Here is a 13,044-nt window from a genome sequence, read left to right as displayed (position 1 = left end):
ATAATAATTAGCTTTAAATCAGGTGATAAAAATGCCAAAAAATAGAAGACAATATTGTCTTTTTTAATAGCGCTCTATCGCTATTTTGCCTGTTGTCAAGTAATCATTTAAAATTTAACAAAAAAAATTATAACCCAATTTTTTTTTTCTGTATTTCATTTCTCAGTATATGTTTGTACTTAATCATGTCTATTTAAGTTTTTTTTAAGTTTCGTGTAATTGTTTCTTTACTCCAGATCAGAACCTAGGAACCTAGAGTAACATCTATGATGTTTTCTTTCATATACAACTAAAGAATATTTATTAAAATAACCTCGCGAAATTGTTATAATTCTGTACAAAGTGGTGTTTTGTATTGATTTTGATATTAAACTTTTGCATTTTTGACTGTCTTTCTTATTATGAAAAATTTGAAGCATGTACCCATCAGAACATTTTGAAGAACTATCAACCTAACTAACATTTTCTTGCTTTTTACTAAATTCTACAAAAAATCTTGTTCTACAGACACAGAGGATTACAAAGACTTCAGTATACCGTATAAAATAGTATTATCTCAGCAAGGAAGAGAAATGATACAGATTGGAGGTTACACGTACTGTAAGAAGAACAATCGTTATGCTTGTTCGACGAAGGTGAAGAATTGCAGAGCCTACGTCAAGCTGGACAGTGAAGGAAGGGTCTCTATGCTGATGGATGACCACACGCATGAACCAAGACAACTCGTGACCCTGCCCAATGGAAGAGTGGTTAGAGTCTGTCGGAAAATCTAAGATCTGTACTGATACTGTATTTTTATATTAAATTATTTGAAATTTTGCTAACTTGTTTTTTTTTTACCTAACTAACTCGTCCTAGTCCTTTGTAACTAGTATATTTTACACTCTACGATCCAATCATCTTCATCATCATCAGTCTGGCCTTTCGGGCGGCTTGAATAACTTTGATACTAGGTTGACCACTAACCATACGATAAGAAAGAAAGCTCATCAGATTAGCCTTTCTTCCATTTAAGTTGCGGTACCTAGGCCTCCAGTCTCCAATTAAAGGCTGCCACGACATGCAAAGTAATTAAACAATAGATCAAAGCAAAGCATTATAGTTGCACTTACTGTACACGATCAGTCAAATTTTATAGGTGGCTTGCCGAAAGTGGTATTTGGTAAACCAAAGCAGCAGCTTCTCCGTGCTTCAGAGGACAGGTAAAATGTCGGCCCCGGTTTATGTCAATTAAAAAAACAGTCGTTAAGCCATGTCAAACGGCTTGAACAGCTTTGACATTAGGTTAACGAGTGACCATACATTAGGTGCCTTAACACACACGCTCTTTCGCGCGTGATTGGGAGCGTACAGGATTACTGAATTTGATTGACTGAATGAAATTAATTTGCGACTGTGTGAGATCTACATAATAAAAATGTCTCATATATTTTCCAGAGAAAGAATACGAGTTCGTCACCTCCCAGATGGGTAAGAAGCTCATCCTAATCGACGGTTACACCTTCTCTACTCCTGGAAAACGCAATGGCAAGTCGTGGGTATGTTCTACAAAGAACCCTAACTGCAAAGCCAAGTTGAAACTGGATGATAACGGACGTATAATTTTTCTGTTCAACGAACATTGTCATCCTAATAGAAATTATTATATTGTTAATGGGAAATACGTTCGTGTATGATGTAGACTATCTTACTAATAAATCGTGTAATCTCTGATTAGTTATATTTTGCTTGAACCTCCTACTCCTATTTTAAGAGATAAGTCTTGTTAATTTGCCCTATGATTATTTTTAGATAATAATATATTGAGACCCTTGCCCAGCAGTGGGACATTAATGGGTTAAATTTATTTTATTATTTTTATTTTTACTGTGTTAATGGCGGAAATAGGCTAAAACCAGAATAGCCAAGAAGATAAACAAAAGAAAAACTATCATAGCAAGCAAGAACAAACAATTGGGTAACAAATAAGGTATTATACGCGTTTAAGATCCGTTAAGCATTATAGTTTTAAAATATACATGCATAAAATTTAACCTTTTTCTTATCGAGTAGGTTTCTTTTAACTCATGGCTGTCCCGCTGCTGAACAACGGTCTCCTTTCGAACGAGGGTGGGTTTAGGCCTTGAGGCCACCACGATGACTAAAGACATGTTAATAATTTCTTTTAGATATACAAGGTTTCATCAAGATTCCCTTTCTCATTTGAACAAGTGACAATTTATTTCTAATAGGTTGGTAGAGACAATTTTTTTTATTAAATTAGTTTTGCATTTTCTTTCAGATTCTGAATATCAGTTCGTCACCTCTCAAATGGGAAAGAAACTCATTCTTATAGACGGTTACACCTTCTGTAAAAACGGTTTCAGGACATGGGTGTGTTCGACAAGGAACCCTAAATGTAAGGCGAAGTTAAAATTGAATAATGAAGAAAAAATCATCAGCCTTTTAAATGAACATTGTCACCCGCAGAGAAAATATTGTATTGTTAATGGGCAATATCGCTCCTTGAATACAAAAGTGCCACAAATCGAAAACTATAAATTTTACAGGACAGCCAAAACAAATTTTTGAAACTGTTTTTTTATAATATTTTATATATTTATTAATTAAATATACGATGTTAATATATCATTAGATGCGTATTTTTTAGCTCTATCTATCTACAATATAAACTTTGTAATAGCTGTTACCTATTAAGAAAAAAACGCATATAAGTCCGTTTTGCATTCAAAATTTGAACCAATATCATGAAAAATATGTCAAAAATTAAACACAGTTTTGCAAATAAAAATGGTTTATTGTACATTTTTTGGTAAAAAACCGTATCAAAAAGTTAAATCTTATTAGTAAATAAAACCATAAGTGAATAGACACCAGGAAAACATTGTATTAAACAATCTTAATTAAAAAATCTTTACTTATTATTAAGTAAGTAATATAATAGAGATCAACTTTGTGCGTAACTTTCATTATTTAGTCAAATTAAACATCAATCATCATCATCAATCAATGGGTAACGTGACGGGTAGACTGAGTGCAGCAGGAGTATTAAAGAAATAAGATAATAGAAAAGTTTTATGAGTTTAATAAACCTTTATATTTAGCATTCGTGGATTATTCCAAAGCTTTTGGCAGCATCAGTCATTCCGCCATAGAATCATCACTCCATAACCAAGACCTTCTTAAAGATACTATGAAGAATCGAAGCTACATACATCAAACTCATCAAAGCAATATACAACAATCTCTCTAAATCCAAAGAAGCGTGAAACAGGGAGACCCGCTATCTCCAAAATTACTTACCAGCACCCTCGAAAATTTTCAGGAGCCTGGCGGCAATCGAAAGGCATTGTTGTAAGTGGCAAACAGTTAACAAACCTTCGTTTTGCAGACGACATTGTCCTCTTCTCTTCCTTTGCATTGGAACTCGAATCAATGCTCAAAGATCTGAGCACGGCAAGCCTTCAGATTGGACTAAGTAAGAACCGTACAAAAACCCAGGTTATGACCAACAACACAAAACGTAGGGTCGAGGTAGACTGACACGTCATACACTATGTCGACGAATACACTTACTTGAGCCAGATAACCTCTTTTAACAACCGACGGGACAAAGAGTTGGACAAACGTGTCACAAGTGCCTGGAAGAGCCCCTGGTCCATGAAAGAGCTAATGAAAGGTAACCTTCCACTGTCACTAAAGCGGAAGCTCGTCGAAATGTTTATACTACCCGTCCTAACCTACGGTGCCCAAACATGGTCCCTTACGGAAAACCAAAAGTAGAAACCGAAGGTTTGCCAGAGAGAAATGGAGCGTAGTATATCAGATGTAAGAAGAACAGATCACGTCCAAAATTTTATACTGCGCTCCCAAACTCGCATAGCCGATTTAGGGAAGAAGACCGCCAGGTTGAAATGGAACTGGGCCCGCCACATTATCCGCATGCATCCGGAAAGGTGGGCCCGCATATCTACCAACTGGATGCCAGAGGATAGTCATCGCAGACGCGGGAGATCTAAACGGAGATGGCGGGATGACCTAGACGCATTTGAAAAGGACTAGTCGGATCTTGCCGCTAAAAGGGCGATTTGAAAGGGAAGGGTCCCCCCTTGCCTTTCCCTGCATCAAAATGTTAAATTTTATTTCGAAAATTTTAACGAAAACTAAAATTATTATCATGCCAAACGGTCATATTTATGGCCTTCCCATTGTAGCATGCTAAAAATAATTATTTATTCCACAATAATTTATTGCAAAAAGGACGTATTTCAAAATATGCTACTGCTATATTACAAAATATAATAACAAATACTAGTGTTTGAATGCAAAACGGTCGTTTTCAGAAATATGGCATTTTTGTATTACAAAATATGGTAACAAATACTATAATTAGAATGCAAAAAGGACGTTTTCCAAAATATGGCAGTTTTGTTTTGTGAAATATAATCACATGAACTTGAAATTTTGCACCCAACACAGACGTATTTTGGATTGTGGCACTTTTTCACGCAACTGACGAGCATTTGCGTTGAATCTCCGGGCGCAACTCACAAAGTGGCTGTTTTGCACTGACATTACCTGTCAAAGTGAGCTAATGCAAAAAGGGCAGTAAGTCAGTGCAGCCATAAAATAAGCAAAAATGATGGGGTTTTTTTTTTTACTATAAAATATAGTCGGTTCAGGTGTCATTTTTGCAATAAAACGATTTTCATTTTTTTTTGAGTTGTGGCCCTTTTGCATTGAAGGAGCGATATGTTCGTATATGATAGTTTTATCAATTGTTTGAATTATGTGTCTCCTTGGCGCAGTGGTTTAGGTCGCCACGCCGCTACCAATGCGTCGGAAGGTTTGAGTCCCACACGGAACAATTTATTTGTACGATCCGCATATTGTTTCGGGTCTTGTTGTACTTTGTCTGTTGTTTGTATGTTTGTAAAAGTCCCCGCGACTCAAGAGTAATTCTTAGTGCGGGAGCTATCTTGATACTCGACAGTACAGACTATACAGTAGCGGGATTCTGAACAGTCGGAACTATCGAGTATTTAAAGTTTGACATTTAAAATGTACATCTAAAATAATTCTTACGCAGCCCGGCGCTAAAATTTTTCGATAGCTTGCCGGTTTAATTGAGGCTATTTACGTCATTGTATGAATATTTTTGGATATTTATTCTTTATAATGGTAGAGTAAACAGGCGTATTTTAAATTCGATTATTTAATAAGTTTGTATTATCTAAGTTTAATTCTCGATTCTCGATATAGACTAAGAATAACCCTTAAAGTTACTTTACTTAAAAGGTTCTTATTTAACTACATTTAATTATTTTTTATTTAGTTATTAAGTTTAACTTATCGCATTGTAATATTAGATTTGGTTTCATTTTCATTAAATTCATTCATCATAATATGTGTGTTTAACTTATTTATGTAAAGACATTTTCAGAAAATTGATTATCAAAAAAATATTTATGACTCAATTTTGCATGTTACAAACACTCTCTGCTCTTTTGTAAAAGGTAAAAGTGCTGCTGTTTTGTATAAGAAACCAATAGCAACAAAAACAATGAACAACTAAAGTGTTAAACACATATTTTCTTTCAGGCCTTCACTACGAAATAGTAAAATCACAGAAGGGTAAAGATCTCATATTGTTCAACGGTTTTACCTTTGCGAAGACATCTCCTCGAAGATGGATATGTTCTACAAACTCTCCAGATTGCAAGGCCAAGTTAAAACTGAATTTGGAAGGAAAAATTATCGAGATATTTAACCAACACATACATCCCGCTAGGCAATGGGCTATTACTGCTGAAGGAAGATATATTAGAATTAATTAATTTTAAATTGCTTGTACCTGTCGGTTTTGAAACTGGTCTGGATAGTGTATAGTGTGTAGAGTTCGTGGCTAAGTAACAACTGCCGCGCGAATCGATCTCTGAAGTTAAGCTACGCTTGCCAAGGTTGTTCTGTGGATGGCTGTATTATACATATCGAGTACCTCAGTGTTTCGGAAGGCACGTAACTCATTCATACTAATATGTATATGTAATTTATTTTATTACAACTTGAAGACATTTTCAGAAACATCCTGCTCGGCAATTTAAAAAGTAGCCTTTTAAAAATTGCTGGCCATATTTGATTAACGATTAATAATAATACATATTGCTGTTATAATACTGTATTCATCGTAACAGTAAGCCTTATATAATTACTTTCCTGAATAAATTATTTATAGAAAGTAAAAACAAAAGTTAGTTTTATTTATTAAATGATAAATTAGGCTGTCATAATAATAGTTTTCAACATGTTAATAAAATTCTACCTATATTTCTTTACAGATGAAATACCTTACGATTTAGCGAAGTCACAACGAGGGTACAAGCTGATCATGGTAGATGGCTATACGTTTACGAAAACCAAAAGTAAAGTGTCGCAAGATGTCTGTGAAAGATGGGTTTGTTCAACCAAGAACCCTGATTGTAAAGCCATGCTGAAATTAGATGTGTTTGAAAAGATAAAATATTTATATAATGTACATTGTCATGGGAAAAGAAAGTATAAAAAAACTGCAGGAGGATTGTATGTTAGGGCGTGAGAGTGTTTGGTTGAAGAAAAATATGTTACGAATTTCCCAAATCAAATTATTTATTAATTTAAGTCTTTGCAGTGATAGCCGAGTGGTATAAGTTGGCACCTCCCACTCAAGTGGTAGCAGGTTCGAAGCCGAGGCAACACACCAATGACTTTTCGAAGTAAAGTTATGTGTGTATTAGAAATAATTATCACTTGCTCTAACGGTGAAGGAAAACATCGTGAAGAAACCTTGCATGCCTAAAATGTGTTTAATACATTTATTGAGGGCATGCAAAGTCCCCAACCCGTACTTGACCAGCGTGGTGGACTCAAGGCCTAAATCCTCCCCCTCGTTTGGGAGGAGACCCTTGCCCTGCAGTGGGACAATATTGGGTTAATAAAAAAATATGATAGCCGTTTCAATTACTGAATCTACCACTAGCTCTGAAAGTTTGTAGAGCCTTATCAGAAGAGCAAGCAAGAAATTGGCCACTCTTTTCGCGTTTTTAAAACAAAAATAAATAAGGTTATCTTACGTGAGCGTAAAAGAAGCGTTTACCACGTTTGACTCTCTGATTGGTTTAGAGTACGTAGGAGCTAAGAAATGTCGATTGCACGTGTGTACTAGCAAGTGCACCTAGCGGTGTGAGTGTCTAAACGAATGTGATGAGTAAGTAATAAAAAATGATCTTATGACTTCAAAATAGGAAACGATAAAAAAAGAAAATAGCAGATGTTATTTTGTTGTCCATATGAATTTTAACTTGTGTAAGATCGTGAAGTCTATGCCTAACCTCCATAGGTATCGTTGACGTCTACGCGAATCAAATACTCGATATAATGATATAGTAATTCGACGGTATCGATTATTCTGAATAGAAATCTTTTTTTTGAACTTTTGTTCGTCTTTGTGTAGTTGTTGTAGTATTGATGGTTTTTTTTAATGATTTAGGTATTTATTGTGTTAATATATTTATTTAAGAAAGAGAATTTATAAAGGCGATCCTAATTCACGTGGGATAAGGGCAAGACAAAACAATTATGAATAAGGGCGTGATGTTAATAAATATATTTGTATATTTAAATTTGTTATTGTAGAGTGCTAGGAATAGTCATAAATATTTATATTAAGGTCCAATTTATTAGACATTGGTAATAGATTTATCGCCAGATAACTTTATTAGAAAAGTAGTTTCGCTGTGTTGACAAAAATTAAGGGTGGAAAAAAAATGGCGTTTTATAAGTAAGTAGGTAAGTTTGTTCTTACAATGCTAGATGATTTTTATTGATACGAAGCCTAAGAATGTAAGAAAACTGTTACTGATATTTATTAATAATAAAGATTGTGTGAAATTGAGTAAAGTATTATTATTTTTGTTTATTATTAAATCTATCCACAAAAATATGCCAACAAAAGCAGAGTTTGCGTCACTTGCAGTTTGGAGTTTGAGTGCCCTTTTTTGTGTGGTGTGTTTTTTGGGTCCCAGAGTTCCTCATCAACCACGCATCAAGTGGTTGGTTTTCGCGGGGTGGTTTTTAGTGGTTACACCACATAACCCAGTCTTTCTTCCCCCAAGAAAGATGGGTATCTAGGAATTCGAAGGGATTTTCTCACCCGGTAAAAAAAAGGTATATTTAACGTACCTGAAACAAAACATTAATCTCTATCTTAGGTAATATAATAATGTCTCTTATAAGTAAGTAAACCATTTTCGTACTTGAAAGGAAAGATTGTAACAACTTAAAACTTTATTTATGGTTCTAACGGTTTATAGAAGAAATAATGCTCCTGCCAAGGTTTGTTTGGTTAGATATTTGTTACTCTATCACACAAAAGATTTTAAATTAATTATGTTGGATGGAACCTGGACTAATATATAACATAGACATTTCCTTCATCTTCTTCCTTTTTAATCCAGAAAAATATGCCAATGTGAAGTAACTCTTTGAAAATTGAGTAATAAGAATAACTAATTCCGAACAATATTTTACAGAAACACAGTACCACATAGTGAAATCCCAACGTGGTAAGGATCTAGTCATGATCGACGGCTTCACTTTCTGTCAAGTAGGAAAGTCTGATCTATGGGTTTGTTCAATGAAGAAGCAATATTGCAGTGCAAAGCTCAAGATGGATAGGTCCAAGCATATTGTAAGTATATCCAATGAGCATTGTCATTTGCCCAGGAATTATAGGTTGACTAAAAGTGGTTGGTACGTGAGAGTTTGATGATTAATTTTATTTGAATTAAACACAGTTTTTCGGATTTGTGTTATATTCCGGTGTAGGTGTCAAACAACTTGTGTAAAAATTTCCGTGGTAGGAAGTAAATTGATCTTGGACATAAGACATTTGGTCGAATGCTCTACCAAACGGGCGATTGAAGCGCAAAAGTACTTGCTTCACAGTTTTTTACAAGTTGACCTAAAAATCGGTTACTGAAATCTAACGTCATTATATATTTTGTTTTATAATATATTTTGTTTTATTTATGATATCTATACTAATATTTTAGTGACTAGAGTTTGTTTGTTTGTTTGTTTGAACGCGCTAATCTCGGAAACTACTGGTCCGATTTGAAAAATTCTTTCAGTGTTAGATAGCCCATTTATCGAGGAAGGTTATAGGCTAAAGCCGAAAAACTGTCTTTAATTTGAATATGTGGTTAAAATAGTAAACAATGGAATTAAATGATTGTTTGAAGGGAACTTATAACACGTAAGGGGCCAGTTAGGTAGTAGATTTTACATGCAATATAGTTGTTAATACTAATAATAGTTAATGACTAGTTTAAGGAACGGTCTTTACTTATATTTTTACCTTTTATTCGCGAATAATTGGGTTGCAATAACTACCTTTAGGAAATATATGGTACAAAAACAGGTAATGAAATTACTGTATAATTATGTGAAGCGTTGCTGTTTGTTCTTTGTTATTATAAAATATAAATTTACTAAACATATTATATATACGTATTGTACGTGTTGTTTAAGATATATAAGATATAGTTCTCAAAATATAACCTAAGTGTTTCTAAAAATAAAATGTTTGAAATAAATTTTATATCTTTAAAATTGTTTTGTGTGTTAAATAATGGGAGAGTTATTATATTTTACTGTAAATTGAGCTATCTTTAGATACTAAGAAAACTGTTACTAACAAATATTTACAAAATAAAAGTTTTTTATTTCTTTGTGCGATTAGTTTTACTTTAACAAACTCTTGGTTTAAAAATTAAAAAATCGTTAGAAAGGTAAGTTCGGCACAAATGAGTTAATGATAGATATTTGAGGGATAATGATGATATTAGTGCGTTTTGTGCTTTTGTATATACTGCTTTTTTTTTAATGGTGCAGAAGCAGTATTAGAAATTTTAACAGTCGCTTTATTGTGCATCAAAACAGAAATCGTGGTCGAAAGAGCGCCCCTATTACGGTCATGTGTTTCTGAACGTTTCTTGAAACGCGCGATATTTGTAAACGACTGTATAAATGGTGCTACTAGAGTCTAACCCTCTTATTCATAAACACATTATAAACCTATTTTAGTTAAACTACTACTATAATATGTTTTCTCTTTTTCATTTCGCTAAGGAGTGAAAGAAATAAGCCTTTCATAACTTCATATATTTTTATGAATAAGAGGGTTAGAACTTAGTAGAGAGCCTTCGTTTGCCTTATTATGAAAGTAAAAAAAGAAAAAAGTACCTGTTTCAAAGCCACCGTCCGCTGCACAAGTCGGGATGTTCGTGTTTTCAATTTAGAAATTTATGTACCTCCACCAGCCGCGAATCTTACATATAAGGCATTCTACTAAGTTGTTAGACGATATAATAAAGAATATCGAAGTACATAAGAGCTAACTTCTTATAAATTTTTTCAGAGGTACCATACCTTATAGTGAAATCACAAAGAGGAAAAGACCTGGTGTTAGTAGATGGGTACACGTTTTCCCAAGTCTCTAGCTCCTATGTCTGGGTCTGTTCTACGAAGAATAATGATTGCAGAGCTAAGCTCAGGATGGACAGTTGGAATAAAATCGTCTCTATCAATAATGAACACTGTCATCCGCCGAAAACTTATCGGAAAAGTCAAACTGGAGGTTATATTCGAATTTAAAGGTATTATAAATAAATTTAAGCAATTACTGACCAATTGCTGGGCAATGGTCTCTTTCCGAAAGGAAGAAGTAGTTAGACTTGTCTGTCATGCTGACCAAGGACTTTGTATTCCTTCAAGAACTGTGTTAATGAACTCTTACCCCCGGTTTCTGAGTTACATTTAGCGGTTTATAGTTTTTTTTGTATGAGTTTTAACGCTATTGACTTACTGCTAAATCTACCCCAGAAATTGGGGGTTAGACAAGCAAGGCTATTTTCCAAAGTTTACAAAGAATATTAGAAGAACTTCGTAAGTCTTCGCCTCTGAAACTTATCATCAGATTTGTACAAAATTAAATGGGACCATTTCGGAATAAATCCCTTGAAACCAAAAAAATACTTCTCAGTGTTATTCAGACAATGTGCTACCCTAACCTAACATCCGGATCCGGAATCTCCTGCTTTTTAAAGACAATTCAAAACCAAATTAGGTATTTAAGTATATTAAGATAATTTATCTTAAAGCCTTTTAGGGCAAAGTCTCCATTTACATTATTTGCATAATATTAACGACGTTTTTGTCGATTTCTAGGAGTAATCATTCATTTGTCAAAAACGCATCTTGTTAGAATTTCTAATTTTGTTAGAATAAAGTACTTTGCTATTGCATTTTGTTTTCTTTTTGGTACCTCTAAGCTCTTTATATTGACGGATATGAATAAAGTATTAAATAGTACCTGCTATACCTTGCTTATTACAATAAAAATAGGGTATCTTATTTCGGTGAAATGCTTCAACAGAAATACAAAACAAAAGAAAATTACTTACATACCAAATATTATTATTTTATACCTTATTATACCAAAACTGTTTTTATTTCAGCTAAAGTGAGCTTTATAAACATTAGTGGCAACAAGCGTTTGCTAATGGCAGACAAGTTCACGTTTGCGCAAACTACGCCCGGACATTGGTACTGCTCAAAGAAGTCCAAAGGATGTAAAGCAAGGATCTTCCTGAACAAAGACGAAAGCGAAGTGGTCCTCTTCAATAACAACCATGAACATGATCCACCGATTTATAAGAAAGTGAAAGTGTATCAGCGCTCACAAGGGGAGTGGGAAGGGCGCTTTGAGTGGCGGCGAGTCCAGAGACAAGTCATGAGTGACAAAAAATAAAATGTTTTACTTTTATGTAAAGGGGGCTTTGTGAGACAGATTTTTTCAGTATAATAGCGGTAGTCCCAAAAGTTTGTGATCCTAAGATATAAATGTTAATAATACGCTATATTTTGGTAGAGATTGAGATACTGAAACGTCACTCCACTGAAAGACTTCTAAGAGAACATATTTTTGGGTAAACTCTTAACGCGTAAGGGGCCAATTAGGTAGTCGATTTTGCATGCAATATAGTTTTTAAAACTAATAATAGTTGATGACTAGTTTAAGGAACGGTCTTTACTTATATTTTTACCTTTTTATTCGCTAATAATTGAGGTTATATTCGAATCTAAAGAAATTATAAATAACTTTAAGCAATTACTGTTCAATTGCTGGGCAATGGTCTCTTTCCGAAAGGAAGAAGTGATTAGGCTTATCTGTCATGCTGGCCACGCCCGAGCTAGGGACTTTGCAGTATATCACGAACTATGTTAATTTACTCTTAGACAACAAGCAAAGTTCCATTTTTCTAAGTTTACAAAGAATATTAGAGGAACTTCGTATGTCTTCGCCTCTGAAACTTATCATCAGATTTGTACAAAATTAAATGGGACCATGTAAGAATAAATCCCTTGAAAGCAAAACAATTCTTTGTCGGTGTTATTCGGACAATGTGATGCCCTAAAATATAAAAAAATTAAACATCCGAATCCAAAATCTACTGCTTTTTGAAGACAATTCCAAACCAAATTAGGTATTTAAGCATAATAAGATAATTTTTATTTAAGCCTTTTAGGACAAAATCTCCATTTTCATTATTTGCATTATACTTACGACGTTTTTTTTCGATTTCTAGAATTAATCATTCATTTGTAAAACACATCTTGTTAGAATTTATAATTTTTGTTAGAATAAATCACTTTTTACTATTGCTAATTGTTTTCTTTTTGGTACCTTTAGGCTCTTTGATATAACCATTAAAAAATATTGACGACACGTTATCTTACTATTCACACAATGAAGTATTAAATAGTACGATACCTTGCTTATTACAATAAAAAAAGGTATATTATTTCAGTGAAATGCTTCAACAGAAATACAAAACAAAAGAACAACATTACTTATACCAAAAGTGTTTTCATTACAGCTAAAGTGAGCTTTATAAACCTTCTTGGCAACAAGCGTTTGCTAATGGCAGACAAGTTCACGTTCGC

The 13,044-nt window shown here is 33.8% G+C and overlaps 1 protein-coding gene across 1 annotated transcript; it reads left to right on the top strand.

The window, feature by feature from the left end:
* Positions 1 to 8,549: 8,549 nt before the first annotated feature.
* Positions 8,550 to 12,761, top strand: LOC142976491 (uncharacterized). Its single transcript, XM_076119893.1, has 3 exons — positions 8,550 to 8,725; positions 10,457 to 10,694; positions 11,556 to 12,761. Exons 2-3 carry the CDS (start codon positions 10,511 to 10,513, stop codon positions 11,846 to 11,848), a joined length of 477 nt encoding a protein of 158 aa, XP_075976008.1. The 5' UTR covers positions 8,550 to 8,725; positions 10,457 to 10,510; the 3' UTR covers positions 11,849 to 12,761.
* Positions 12,762 to 13,044: the final 283 nt, after the last annotated feature.

The sequence above is a fragment of the Anticarsia gemmatalis genome, chromosome 11 (assembly GCF_050436995.1).
Source record: "Anticarsia gemmatalis isolate Benzon Research Colony breed Stoneville strain chromosome 11, ilAntGemm2 primary, whole genome shotgun sequence".
NCBI classification, from domain to species: Eukaryota; Metazoa; Arthropoda; class Insecta; order Lepidoptera; family Erebidae; genus Anticarsia; species Anticarsia gemmatalis.
The sequence above is the reverse complement of the archived record's forward strand: the minus strand, read 5'-3'. Positions and strand labels throughout refer to the sequence as shown.

What these genes read in the sequence shown, in the direction of transcription:
- LOC142976491 (XM_076119893.1), top strand. Translation starts at nt 10,511, where the DNA reads ATGGGTACACGTTTTCCCAAGTCTCTAGCTCCTATGTCTGGGTCTGTT. An exon ending in GGTTATATTCGAATTTAAAG is followed by an intron (nt 10,695 to 11,555) that starts GTATTATAAATA and finishes TTTTTATTTCAG; the next exon opens with CTAAAGTGAGCTTTATAAAC.